General features: G+C 40.0%; 1 protein-coding gene across 2 annotated transcripts in view; it reads left to right on the top strand.

Annotated features, from left to right (window-relative positions):
• Window positions 1–13,808, top strand: part of NCOA1 (nuclear receptor coactivator 1) — a 137,884-nt gene extending 124,076 nt beyond the window's left edge. Inside the window, exons 20-23 of one of the 2 annotated variants that reach the window (XM_006767522.2) lie at window positions 3,576–3,759; window positions 7,405–7,494; window positions 11,318–11,374; window positions 11,460–13,808. In XM_006767522.2, coding sequence (XP_006767585.1) covers window positions 3,576–3,759; window positions 7,405–7,494; window positions 11,318–11,362 — 319 coding nt within the window. In that variant the 3' untranslated portion in view covers window positions 11,363–11,374; window positions 11,460–13,808. The remainder of the gene's footprint in view (window positions 1–3,575; window positions 3,760–7,404; window positions 7,495–11,317; window positions 11,375–11,459) is intronic. The other variant, XM_015566389.1, reaches the window with a different exon arrangement.
• Window positions 13,809–14,078: the final 270 nt, after the last annotated feature.

The raw sequence follows: 14,078 nt of genomic DNA, 5'->3' as shown, positions 1-14,078 counted from the left end.
AAGACTATACTCTGTCACTTCCTCTCCTCTCATTCCTTGTTGAACCAATCAGACTGTTCATCCCTACCACTCCACCAAAAGTATTCTTGTCAAGGTCACTAATGTATTCTACGACGCCAGCTGCACTCAGTGGTCATGGTAGCACTTAACAATGTCGAGCATTCACTCTTTCTTGACATTCCTTCTTCATTTGGTTTCTGGAACAACTTTCCTCCTCTTGAGAAATGTGACTCTCCTATTCTCTCCATTTCCTCCTCTCCCTGACCTCCATTTGAGGGCCTCAGAGCTCCCTCTAGAACAGTGGTTCTCAACCTTCCTAATGCCTCGACCCTTTAATACAGTTCCTCATGTGGTGGTGACCCCCAACCATAACATTATTTTCGTTGCTACTTCATAACTGTAATGTTGCTACTGTTATGAGTCGTAATGTAAACATCTGATACGCAGGATGTATTTTCATTGTTACAAATTGAACATAATTAAAGCATAGTGATGAATCACAAAAACAATATGTAGTTATATATGTGTTTTCCGATGGTCTTAGGCGACCCCTGTAAAAGGGTCGTTTGACCCCCAAAGGGGTCACGACCCACAGGTTGAGAACCACTGCTCTAGGACCTCTTCCCCATATCTATTCCCTTGGTTGTATCGTCCAATCTTATTGTCATACATGCCTATCACTATGCTATGACTCCCAAACACAAATCTCAGCCCAGACTTCTCCCCTGCACACCGTACTGTATATACAACTGCCTAAATGACATCTCCACATGGAAGTCTCTTATACAACATTATAAGGGGATATTCTCCCCAAAACATGCTCCTCTCCTACTTTCCCCGTCTCAGTAAGTAACTCCATTTTCCAGTTACGCAGAGGAACACCTTTTCTTCTTGTTACCTGTCCCACTTGTACACTTCGGTGCAAGTCACCATCGTCTTTTTCCTGGACCTTTGCAGTAGCCACCTGCCTCCATGGTCCACCCTTGCTCACTACAGCAACCTTCAGCCAGAGTGATGCTTTTCAAACAGGAGGCCGTGTGTCCATCAGTCCTTTATTCAGAACTCTCCAACTTACTCAGCATACACTATAGGGCGAGGAAGCGCCACTTAATCTTGCTCCTGGATGCTTCTCTGACCTCACCTGCTAATCTCATCGCTCACCCTGCCACGCTGGCTCTGTTTATTCTTCTGTTCCTCCGATGTGCCAAGTACGTTGCAAACTCAGGACCTTTGCATTTTTAAATCCCTCTGCCGGGATATTCTCTCGGTGGTCATGGTTGGCTGTCTCATACTTCATGTCTCTACTTAATGCCACCTTGTTAAACATAGATATTGAATGTCACCATAGTAAACTCCCCTGACCATGATTCCTCAAACAGCACCATTTCCCACCCCTGCTCCTTCCTTTCCCTTCTTCAGCGCTTAACACCTGACAGAGTGTGTATTAGTCTGTTTATTTATGGTCTGTCTCTCCCACTAAAATATAAGTTTCGTAAGAGCAAGGACTGTTTTTGTTTACTCCTATATATCTATCCGTTAGAACAGGTAAGCACTTAATATATGTTTCTCCAACGAATGAGTGCAGATTTCCTATTCCCACTTAAGTCACTTCTAGGGTTCAGACACAATGTGGACTTGCGTTTTGTTGTACGTTAGCAGTTTTTGTGAACTTTGACTTTCCCATGTCATTTGAGAAAGAAAATAATTATCACCAACTCTTCAGACATTCACACTTGCTTATTTGGTTCATGTGTAGAAGCTCGTTAGTCAACACAGGCAGCATATGTTTGGTGGCCACGCGCTGTCCCTGTTGCACAGGGCAGGGATCACACGCAACGGGAGAATAGCTCCTGCTGTCAAGTCACCAAGAGTCTGGCTGGTGACAGGAGTAGGCGAAGAGAAGTAAAACACAAAACAAAGAATCGTTAAGTAGAACGTTGCATTCAGAGACAGTAAGATGTGATTCTTTTTCATTACCTCTCTGGTGGCAAGAGAAAGAAAGAGTTAAAACAAATCTGTTTGTCCTGGAACTGGGCAGCTTTCCCTGTAACTCTAGTCACAGGGAGAGTCCTGGTGCTCATTAGCATTTTAAAGGCTAAGAAGGCCTGTTGTTTAACCCTTCGTTTCTCAGATTTATTTGACCAAGAACTCCTCCTTCCTGCTTGTTAGTACCTGTCCTCCCTGTGGAACCCACTTTAGGCCAAATTTTTCCCTGTTCACCTCACGATTTAGGGGCTACCAGCACCTGGTACTAGCTTAGGGAAGCTATGATGGCTGCCATGAGGCCAACTAGAAAAGCAGAGGGAGGGGTCCTTCGGGCATAAGACCTAAAGTGCCAGTGAACCCCACAGTCCATTCCAGGACCTGGCACAGTGACCGATGCCACAGAACAGCTGGTCTCCTTCCCAGGACGGGAGACACGAAAATGGAACTATTGGCAGGAGCAATTTGAAAGAACTTAATATATAGTCCCAAATATAAATTTGACAAGAAATTAAATCCTAAGCTTTCTCCACTAAGTATGACATCATTGCAGTCCTTGAAAATTCTGCATGCATTAACTTACATAAGCCCCGAGCCTCCACAGTGGTGATTGATCTATTGGTTGACAAATGAGCATTGTCTAAGGCGGAAATGTTCTCATTGGAAAGTGAGCAGCAGCCTCATGGGTTTTTTCTTCTCACTTAGTTGTGGGGACACTGCCTCACAAGCATCCACATTACACATAATTGTGCAGACATTAGTGGGGTACAGATGCATTATTGGCCATTTTCTCGGCATATACTTTACTTTGAGCATTTGTGTTTTATGATTACTTGGGGAATATTTACTACTTTTCTTCAGACATGATAAATAGCCTGTTTCTCAGCCTGTTGATTTCAGTATTACCTTAATCTGCCAAAGCTATCCTGCTTCCCTCCCAAGAGCTAGCAAGGAATAGATAAGCCATTGATAGGGTAAATATCCTTTTAAATAAAATTTTCCATAATTAACATTAAACCAGGTAGCATTTTACAATAAGCTCTTTGCAGCTTATTGTTTAACAGTTGACAGATAATCATAAAACATTTGGTGTTTTGTAGAACTTATAAAAGACATACAATTCATATATTTTCCTTTAGATGTGTAGATCTGTATCACATAGAATTTTGGGGGTTCACATATAAAGTTTCAAGTTCTATTCTATCTACTAATAGAAACTGGCTTAACATTTATGATCTTAGAATGATTTTGATGGTTAAATGAGTAAACTTCAGTTATCTGGAAGATTTACTTATGTGAAAAACTTCCTTTCTTAATTATTCAGTTAATTGGAGCTTATCAACTCTGATACTAGGCCAGATGACTGTACCTTAAAATGAGCTCTTTTTAGTTATTAAACCCCTTGGGCAGAGTTGAGAATGCATCTGAATTATACTCAACCCTTACATATTGTAATAAGATAAAGCCTATGTATAACTTAAGAATGTAAAGTATTTTCTTTAGAATTCTGTCTAGTAATTAAGAAACGAAGTCCAGTCACATTCCATGTTCATGATCAGTGGATGTAATTGGGATTGTTTTTGAGTTAACAGTGTATTCAGTCAAGCTGTCCAGAGCCAGCCCGCGCCCGCACAGCCAGGAGTGTATAACAACATGAGCATCACGGTGTCCATGGCGGGCGGAAACACCAATGTTCAGAATATGAACCCAATGATGGGCCAGATGCAGATGAGCTCTTTGCAGATGCCAGGAATGAACACTGTGTGCCCTGAGCAGGTAAGCGGCACAACTGGCACACTTGCTACACACACACCACATCATCCCACACCACAAATTATTAGTCTAAGGAAAGTCAGGTGTATTTATAGTTACTCATCAAAATAACCACATCTCTTTATTCTTCCCCTCTATCTTTTGATAATTGCTATCCCTTAAGATATTCAATGGAAATTTTGACTGACCTTGTAAGATTTTAGTCTCAGGAGATTTTAGTGTTTTAGGTTTATTATAGAAAGTACATATAATACATTGGCGTGGAATTTACCCCTGTATGTTCTGAACATTTTAGTACTTGCTATGTGCAAAGATAGCTGTATAGGAGATAATATTAACAAGCTAGGGTTAAACAGCATGAACAAAGGATCAGTTGAATAATAGGACAAAACAGCTGTGAAGGGATGGACCCCCCTAGAACCATACATATTATGTCAGATGAAGGGTATATACAGCTGACTACTGAGAGTGTAAAGGAACAACATCCCTGTTAGGAAAAACTACATGGAAAATTTGTCTAAGGAAAGAGAATAGAAAAGAGCATTTAAGTCTGGTTGTCACAGCATGATCTAGGCAGGAATAGAGGTTGAGAAGCTTAATGAATGTTAAAGGGATAGTTTATGTTATATTTAGAGCAGAATAAATGTGATAGGCATTTTAGAGGTATTGCAGGCCATCTAAATGTTTAGAGTTTATCCTGGAACCTCCTGAAGATTTTTAAAGAGAGAATTACTAAATTCAAAGTGATATTTAAGAAGATCATTGGTTACTATTCTCATTATCGGCAACTACAAAGTAGACTATGGTAAGTAGGCTTTGACCATGTAGCCATAATTTACAACAAATCTTAAAAAATATGTAAACACTGATTACCTTTTCTATAGAATTCCTTTCTGATACTAATTTTTTTTAAATCCCTACTCCCCATGTATTATGTAGTAGGCCTAATGAAGTTAGCAGGGAGAAAAAACAACAACTTAGTGATCCATATTTTATAGCAAAATAAAAGAACTAAATAGGATTGTTTCTCGTCCTTGTTATCTTGTTTTTATTCAGTTATTAGAGTTATTCACTATTTACAGTAGATTAAAACAAAATAATAAAAAATATCATGAATTTGGTTAAAGAACATACATTTAGTGTGTATTTTTTATGTGGTGAGTTTTGCTTTTTTATTCAATTTTATATTCTCTGCCTTTTCATTAAAGTGGTTAGCCCATTTACAGTTAATGTGATTATTGATATGGTTGGATTTAAAAGTCTCACTTTTATTCTTTTTGTTCCATCTCTTGCCTTTTTAAACATTTAATTGAATATTTAAATTCATTTTATCTCCTTTGTTGGCTATATATATATATTTATCTTTACCTTATCATCCTCTGCCTTAATGTGATACTTCATGACCTCATGTATAATATAAGAACTTCACAAAAGTTTATTTCCTTTCTCCCCTCCTATGCTATTGTCACATATATTATGCCTACATACCCCACAAAATATTGTTAGTACTTTTACTTTAAACAGTCAAGTATATTTTCTAAAAATGTAAATAAGAATTCTTTTATATTTACCCATGTAGTTATTTCTAGTGTTCTTCATTCCTTTGTGTAGATCCAAATTTCCATCTGGTATCATATTCCTTCTGCCTGAAGGTCTTTACTTAACACTTTTTATGGTGTAGGTTTGCAGGCGATGAATTCTTTCAGCTTTTATATGTGTGAGAAGTTTTTGTTTCACCTTCATCTTTGAAAATGATTTTCCCTGAGTTCTGGGTTGGCAGTTTTAGCTTTCAGTGCTTTAAAGATGTTGCTCAGTTTTTCTGACAAGATAACCGCTGTCATTTAGTCTTCATTCTTCTGCACATGTTGATTTTTTCCCCCTTAAGGCTGCTTTTAAGATTATTCATTCACTTTATTCCTGGTTTTAAGCAATTTGATCATGATAGTCTTTAACGTGATTTTATTCATGGTTCTCATGCCTGGTTGGGCTTCAGTGAGCTTCTTGATTTATGAATGTGTAGTTTTCATAAAATTTGGGAAAATATTGGACATTATTTCTTCCAATATTTTGCCTGTCTACCAGCCCTCCACCCCGCCTTCAGAGACTCCAGTTACACATGTAGTAGGCCACTGGGAGTTAGCCCACAGCTCACTGGTTCTCTGGGTCTGGGGGATTGGAGGTTTGGGGAGTGGTGTGAGGTCAGCCATTTTTTTCTCTATGTGTTTCACTTGGATCGTTTGTGTTGTTATAGCTTCAGGTTCACTGAATCTTTTTTTTTACAGTGTCTGACCTGTTCATTTTATCCAATATATTTTTCATCTCAGACATTGATCTTCATCTCTAGAAGTTCAGTGTGGACCTTTTTTGTATCTTGCATATCTCTAACATGTTCAGGCTTTTCTCTTCTTGAACATATGGAATCTGATTATTATAATAACTGTCTTAATATTCTCACCTATCAGTTCTATCATATGCATCATTTTGGGGTTGGTTTCAATTGGTTGACTTTATTTTTCATTATATTATTCTTATATATATTCTTATATTCGTATATTATTCTAATACTTTGCATGCCTGGTCATTTTTTATTGGATGCTAGACATGAATTGTACCTTGTTAATATTCCTATAAATATTCTTGAGCTTTGTTTTTGGAAGTGGTTAAGTTACTTGAAAACAGTTTGATCATTTTCAGGTCCTGCTTTTTTCTTTGGTGACCACAGCTATGTGTATTATAGGGCTAATTTTACCCTAGTATTGAGGCAAATCCTATTTGATAATATATGAATTATAATGTTTTCCACTCTGGCTAGTGGGTTCAAGACATATTCCCATGTCTTTGTGATCTTTGGGAATTATTCCATGAAAATCTTTTCAGATGAATCTTTTCTCTTCTTTGGGTAGTTCCCTGACCCCTATTAGCTGATCAGTATTAAGCTGTAGCCTCGAGGGGATCTGCAGATCTTCAGAACTTTCTCTCTGTGTAGCTCTCTCATCAGATATTCTGTCCTGTGAATTCCAGCTGGCTTGGCCATCTCAGACTTCCAGCTGCATCTTCTCAACTCAAGAAGTCTGCCAGGCTCTGCCTGGGTTCCCTGTCCCCACGCTAAGCCTGGAACTTTAGTCTAGGCAGTAGGCTGGGGTAATCACAGGACTCGCCTCAGTTGTTTCCCAACTCTTTGGAGTAACTTTCTTTCATTGCCTTTGTCCACTGTCTTGAGTGTCTTCATTTTATATATGTTGTCCAATTTTTTAATTGATCCAGGCAGAGGATAAATCTGATCCCTGTTACTGAATCTTGACTGGAAGTGGAAGTCTTTTGAAATTAACTTTTAACTGAAATATCATATATAAGAATATAGAAAAAGTATACAACTAGATAAATTGTCACTAACTGAGCACACGGTTATAACTGCCAGCCAGGTCAACATTGCCAGCACCCAGAGCTTCTCCTCTTCTCCCTTCCACATCACTCTCCACCCTACAAACGGGACCACTGTCCTAACTTCTAACAACATAGACAATTGCTAAGCTCTGTATGTCTGCTGTCCTGTTACTTTTCTGTCAGTGAGACTGTTTTTCATTGAAGAATTTGAGCTTCAACTTAAACAACTATCTTGTAATTGGGTCTTGTACTTGTCTCTAATAGATCAGTGATTCGGCACTGAGACACACAGGCCTCTACTGCAACCAGCTTTCATCGACTGACCTTCTCAAAACAGAAGCAGATGGAACCCAGGTCAGTAAGAAAATTCTGAGCCCTAAGCTGCCAGAGGCACTCTAGAGACGCACGAAACTTTGTGCAGCATTGTGGTTAAGAGGATGACCTTGGGAGTCAGACCTGGGTGTGAGTCCTGGCCCTACTCTTCTTAGTTGTGTCATCTTGGGCATGTTAGGGAACCTCCTGAGCTGCTGTGTAACCAATAGACTAACAAGATACCTGCTTATAGGATTGTTGAGAGGGTTAAATTGTTGAGATAAACTTTCATAAGGTTTAACTTAATGTGGCTACTAATTACTGTTTTGTCAATCAGCCTATGGGTCACAACCCCTTTAGCAGTTGAACGACCCTTTCACCGGGGTCGCCTAAGACCATCCTGCATATCAGATGTTTACATTATGATTCATAACAGTAGCAACACTACAGTTATGAAGTAGCAACGAAAATAATTTTATGGTTGGGTCACAACATGAGGAACTGTATTTAAAGGGCCAGAAGGTTGAGAACCACTGTTGTAAATAAACAGTGCTCAAATTCATATGTAGTCAAAATACCTCCAAAGATCTCAGTAAATTCAAGTAAAACAAAATGTTTGCTGTGTACTCTGCCTCCTTATTAGAAGTTTGTTTTAAAATAAACACATTTGTGCCGAAACCGGTTTGGCTCAGTGGATAGAGCGAAAAATAAAATAAAATAAACACATTTGTAATAGCTTAATGGAAAAAAATAAAAATAAATTTTAAAAAAGCAAAAAAAAAAAAGCATGGGTGGCCACTTTTTTATATTGACCTACATTTGGAAATGTTGGAGGTTTTAATTCACTAGGTAACTGGTTTAGTATTTAGTCTCTTAATAAGTAGTTTAAAAAAATTTAAGTATCAGCATTATGCTTAATGTGGCAATACAAAGAAACGTGAGACATCTTTGCCCTTTTGATGAATTATGTGAAGAAGGGAGGAAACAAAGTTATGAAATAAATGCTCATGGTTTGCCAGGCACTGTGCTGGGCACTATGCATTACCTCATGTAAGCTTCACTTTACCCCCAGGAAGAAGTAGTATTCCCTTTTTTCCCACAGATGAAGAAACAACCTGAGGAGGTTTGATTATATGCACAATTCACAAAACCAGAAAGTGGCAGAGCTGTGGTTCAAACCCAGGTCTTTCTAACAGTAAAGTTGATGCTCTTTCTGCTACACCACTGAGGGCCTGCTGAAAGATAAAACACATAGACTGTACACATAAATTGTCACTTAAATTTTCATTACAAGTAACAAGAGACGTGTTTTTTTAAAAAATAGTAAAAATTGCTGAGATGGTTAGATGAGCATTTCCATAGGAGATGGGACTGAACTGGGCCTTGAGGGATAGTTTGCAAGACCAACTGAAGGAGAAAGGTCTTCGGGCTATTTGTTGGAAGCTAGGGTGGGGTAAACTTGGAAGTCTAGGGGATTGGAAGTGGAGGGTCCAGAGACAGGGAGACAGTGGTATATCTTAGCATAGTGCTGGGAAACCAAATTCACTGAAGGAAGGCAGAGAGTTTGCAATAAGAACTCATAGGAATTAAAATTGGTAGAATGTGTTGGGGCAAACTTCCAGGGGCCATGAATGCTAAACTCAGGGATATGGATGCAGTCCTGCTGACGTGATCCTGAGAGGAAGCAGTGACCCAAGTGCCAGTCTGGGCTTCATGTGGAGGCGGGGAGGGGAGAGAAGGAGCCTGGGCAGCAGGTCTGGAGGAGCAAGATCAGTTAGGAGGCTGTGTCCACTAGGAAAAAGGATCTGAGTCCTGTGGGGCTGAAGAGGGGATTCTGTGATGGGAAAGATGAAGTCTTCCATTCACTAGAAGTTTTTTAAAGTCTCACACCTTCGGAGACTCACACTGGGCAGCTCAACAAAATAGGTCAAACAAAACAATCAAGACTTGAAGTAAAAACGATTCTGGGAAAGCTTAAGAGATTGGGACTCAGTTCCCACACCACCCTTTGACCTTGTGAACCTGAAGCTCTCTTTGCATCTGGCCTCGCCTGTCTGTGAAGGTGTGGCAGCACTAGAAGTCCTTGGAGGGCTGGTCTAAGGGACCTCTGTCCCAGCATGTGGAGTCCTGGGATGAGGAGGAGGCAAGACAGAGAACAGGAAAGGAACACAGAAAAGAGACGCAAGAAGAGGGCTGGTAGGGAGATTGTTGACATGGGAAGAGAGTAAGGCTAGGGGGAGTTCTAGAAGGAAAAATAGGAGTGAGGAGTTAGGGAGAACGAAGGTGAGGGAGGACACAGGCAGCTAGAGAATAGATTCAGACAGTGGTATATTTTAGATACACGAGGCAGAGCCCAAAAGAAAACAACAAAGGGAAGCATGTGGAGGCAAGAAGCAAAATTTGGGAAAGTGGGGAAAGAGGAGGATGAGGAGAGAGGCCACGGAGAGAACTGAGGCTAATCTAAGTAGAGTTCATTCACCAGGCACTAGAGAAGCTCGGCAACACCGACTTTAGCTGAAGGAGCATTCATGCGAACGAAGTCATACATCTCTAAACTGGAGAGATAAAAACTTAGCAGAAAAAGAAATGAAGGATTTGAGGTAGTATTTTTTCTTTAATTTTTAATTGATTAGATGAAAAAAGATCCGGGGTGTGGGGGGGATGTTCTTTAAAAAATCCAGGTTAAAAGAATTTTAACCAATGGCTACAAATAGCAAAATTCTAAGTACTTCAAGCAAAATTTGGGAAAGTGGGGAAAAAGGAGGATGAGGAGAGAGGCCACGGAGAGAACTGAGGCTAATCTAAGTAGAGTTCATTCACCAGGCACTAGAGAAGCTCGGGGACGCCGACTTTAGCTGAAGGAGAGTAGACTGGCGGTGTTGCTGAATCGAGAGGACCGGGGGCTACTGATACAGCAACTGGGTCACTGAGACATTTGATATTTGGCCAGTGAAGGTTGATGGAAAACAACTTCTGTTCAATTAGGATAAAATTTTTTTCAAAAAACTGAATGTAATTGGCATGAATTAGTGACAAATGGCCAAGAAATGCACCATTAATCTAAAAAACTTCAGGAACCTATTAAACACGAGGCTCAAGTTGGCCAAAAGCTTGAGACACTTAGTTAGATGTACTTAGATGACTGAGAAGGCCTTTCCATTCTTGGTCCGGAACATTTAGTGTGACATTGGCCTTTATCAGTTCTGCAAATGATTTTTAATAAGACTGATTGGTAAAGACTAACTTCTGGTTTTGTTTTCCCAATAGAAAATGCTGTAACTATGCAACTGTAGATATTTTAAAGGAATAGTTCTATTATCACTGAAAGTAGTTAAAGGGAAAATTCACACTGTTCTCATCTCGTCATTAACTGTTATTTTTACTTCATGTGTTTAAATGGATTATCAGGAAAAAAAGTTAAACATGAAATTGTTCTGCTAATATTTTGCTGTGATTCTAAAGGCAATAAATGAATATGTAATAGTACGTTTAGGTACTTCAGGACATTGATTTCAGTAATTCTGATGTCCTGTTACTGAGTTGTGGTGGTTGTATTTTGCTAATACTGGGTTAAAGTCCTCAATTTTCTAACATCATAAACATTTTTTTATCCTACTAAAGTTATCTGTAGAATGCTTTTGAACCAGTTTTCCAAAGAACGTGCTGTTGTTTTTTAACCCACCACTGGACGCCCAGTCTCTGAAACTGGGCTTTCCCCGATCTTGGCAATATTAGCAATAATGCTCACATCCAGTATTGATGGCAACCCTGTAGGAGGCTTGACCATTCCGATTTTAATTTATTTTTAAAGTGTGAACTTTCCAGAACCCTGAGCAAAATGAGTGCAGCGGTTTTCTTTTTGTAGGACAAGAAGACAGAAGAGTTCTTCTCTGTGGTGACTACAGACTAGAGGAATGCTCTAGTGAGTTTCCACTTCACGGAGTACCCACTCATGAGCCGGGGGGGCAGACCTTTCTGTCTAAACACATCTTTTATTTGTGTTCCAGCAGGTGCAGCAGGTTCAGGTGTTTGCTGACGTCCAGTGTACAGTGAATCTGGTAGGCGGGGACCCTTACCTGAACCAGCCTGGTCCACTGGGAACTCAAAAGCCCACGGCAGGACCACAGACCCCCCAGGCCCAGCAGAAGAGCCTCCTTCAGCAGCTACTGACTGAATAACCACTTTTAAAGGAATGTGAAATTTAAATAATAGACATACAGAGATATACAAATATATTATATATTTTTCTGAGATTTTTGATATCTCAATCTGCAGCCATTCTTCAGGTCGTAGCATTTGGAGCAAAAAAAAAAAAAAAAAGGAGTTCACTTTTGCTGGGAGATTGAGAGATGTTTTTGTTTCTTTGTAAAGGCCTTGGATATTGAAAAATAACAAGGCAGAACAGTTGGACAATCTATTTCTTGAGCCAAATTTAATTATTCTTATTTTTGTAATCAGTCATTGGCTTCTTCTCTGGACGAAGGCCTTTGGAGAACCAAAAGGACACGTTCCGCAGGGAAGACAGAGCCCCGCCTCCGCAGGCTCCGCTCCGACTGCCCAGGAAGAAGGGCCTGTGCCCTCACCAAAGGCTGTCACGTCTCTAACCAACAGCCCTTCCCGCCCCCCGGCAGCTTGTGTGTACAATCAGCTTCTTCGAGCAACTCTGTATCTGTTGGCTTCAAGAGAATATTTTGCCTCCACATGTGTACCCCTTTTTTAAAGATGGATTTAAACCAAGATGCCTCCAGGAATGAGGACGAAATGAGTGTATTCAGAGGAATCCAAAAAATACAGTTTGGGGAAAATGCAATAATTTTTGATGAGATGGGTGAAGGACAAGAAGCGAGTTCTGTCAATTATTGTAGATACAATTTTCTGATTAAATCTGGGAAAAGGCAGCCTGTTCTTTCTGCTTTTATTGTATTAACAGCTGACGTAGCTAAAGTTATTTAAAATAAAATTAAGTTTATGATCCAAGTAGCTTATTTTTCCCTTTAAATCTCACTGTAAATATCTTTGATTTCTTGTAGAAATTTATTTCCTTCTGTTTAATTTTATGGCTTTATTATCATACTCTTGATTTTTCTATATTTGTGTGTGAAATATAACATTGGTTGAATTGCAGTTACATCTGGCTAGTAATATTTCATTATTTTAATAACTGTGATACCATGTATGGATTTACTTTGGGGTTCAAATCAAAACGCCAACTGCCGGAAAGAGCCGTTCCAGATGAGCTAGAGCTCGCACTGCCCTAGTGTCTCGCTGGGATCATCTGCCTTGAGAGCAGTGTCAGGAATTGTCACCAGAAGTGCACAGGCTACTTGTACAGAGAAATTAGTACTCAAAGGAAATCTTACTTTTTTTAGATTGACTTTGGAAATTTTAATTTTCATCAGTGCAACTATGAATTTACTCTGCTCTGAGGCTAACTGGTACCATGTTTTCCCTTTGTGTCTTGTCACTCTGCCACATCTTGTCTCATCCTGGCCTCTGAGTCAAGGACCCAGCGAACTGACTTTCTAGTTCTAGAAGTTGTGCTGCAAGGCCAGGAAAGCTTGAGAAAGGTATCATGGAAGAAGCAAAGGTAGACCCCCATCACTCGCCTTTACCTGCACTCCCGGGCCCGTGAAGGATGGCAGCACCTGACATTGCGCACCAGCTACCTCTGCTTCCGGCAGAGAAAAGGCCATAAGAACTCACAGTGGAAGAGGAGCTTGGACTCAGACATCAAGGAAGAAGCCATTTTCCCAGGTCCTTCTCTCTGCATCTCACCGCCCCTAGTTACAAACAACTCCATTGGACAGCATCTATTCAAAAAGTGTAATACCGAGTCAAAAGATTGGCGGAAGGGCTCACATGGGTAGCAACTATGAAAGAGAAATAGGACACTCAGTTACAAACATTATCTCTTTTCCTTTTTCAGAAAAATGCATCCCCGATGTCATTCATTCCCAGCTTGAAAGCCCAGCCATATTACTCTAGTCCCTACCAAACTGCTCTAGGATATCATCTCTGTTCTGTTTGTGATACTTAGACTTGCAGACTTCAGGAAGTTCACCTTTCACTTGAGCATTCCAGATGAAGTTTCCTGACTCAGTACTTTCGCATAAGGACTAGAAAAAAAGTGGTAAGGAAAACTGGAGATGCTAACATCCTCCTCCATCCCAACTGCACCTTAATGTATGCATGTCACCTTCAAGGTTTTATAATTGCACTGTTTGTTTTATGTATGTACAGGTTGAAATTATTGCTACATTTGAGGAAAATAAAATTGCTTGCTTCTGTGTAATTCCTGTCATTCCACAGGAAATGCACTTTTCCAGCTGCTGAATAGAATTTGTTTAACAACCTCATGGGTTGCCTCTTCATTTACAGGGAAGAAGTGAAACCTACATCCTGCAGGAATTGCCAAAGCCCAAAATGACTAATGGGTAATTGAAGGATAATAAGAGAAAGAATCCCTGAAGCCAGAGATCCTGGAAGTCACCCTAATGCGAACCAGCTCAGTGAAATTTGAGAAGGTCAAAGTGAAGTCCTGACAGTGGGCCTAGAGGAAATTCTGACTTTGACCATTTGATGATTAAACAAGCTGGTCCGGCTGTTTGTTACCCAGGCGATCTGGT

Source organism: Myotis davidii, unplaced genomic scaffold, assembly GCF_000327345.1.
Source record: "Myotis davidii unplaced genomic scaffold, ASM32734v1 scaffold238, whole genome shotgun sequence".
Taxonomy (NCBI): domain Eukaryota; kingdom Metazoa; phylum Chordata; class Mammalia; order Chiroptera; family Vespertilionidae; genus Myotis; species Myotis davidii.
The sequence above is the reverse complement of the archived record's forward strand: the minus strand, read 5'-3'. Positions and strand labels throughout refer to the sequence as shown.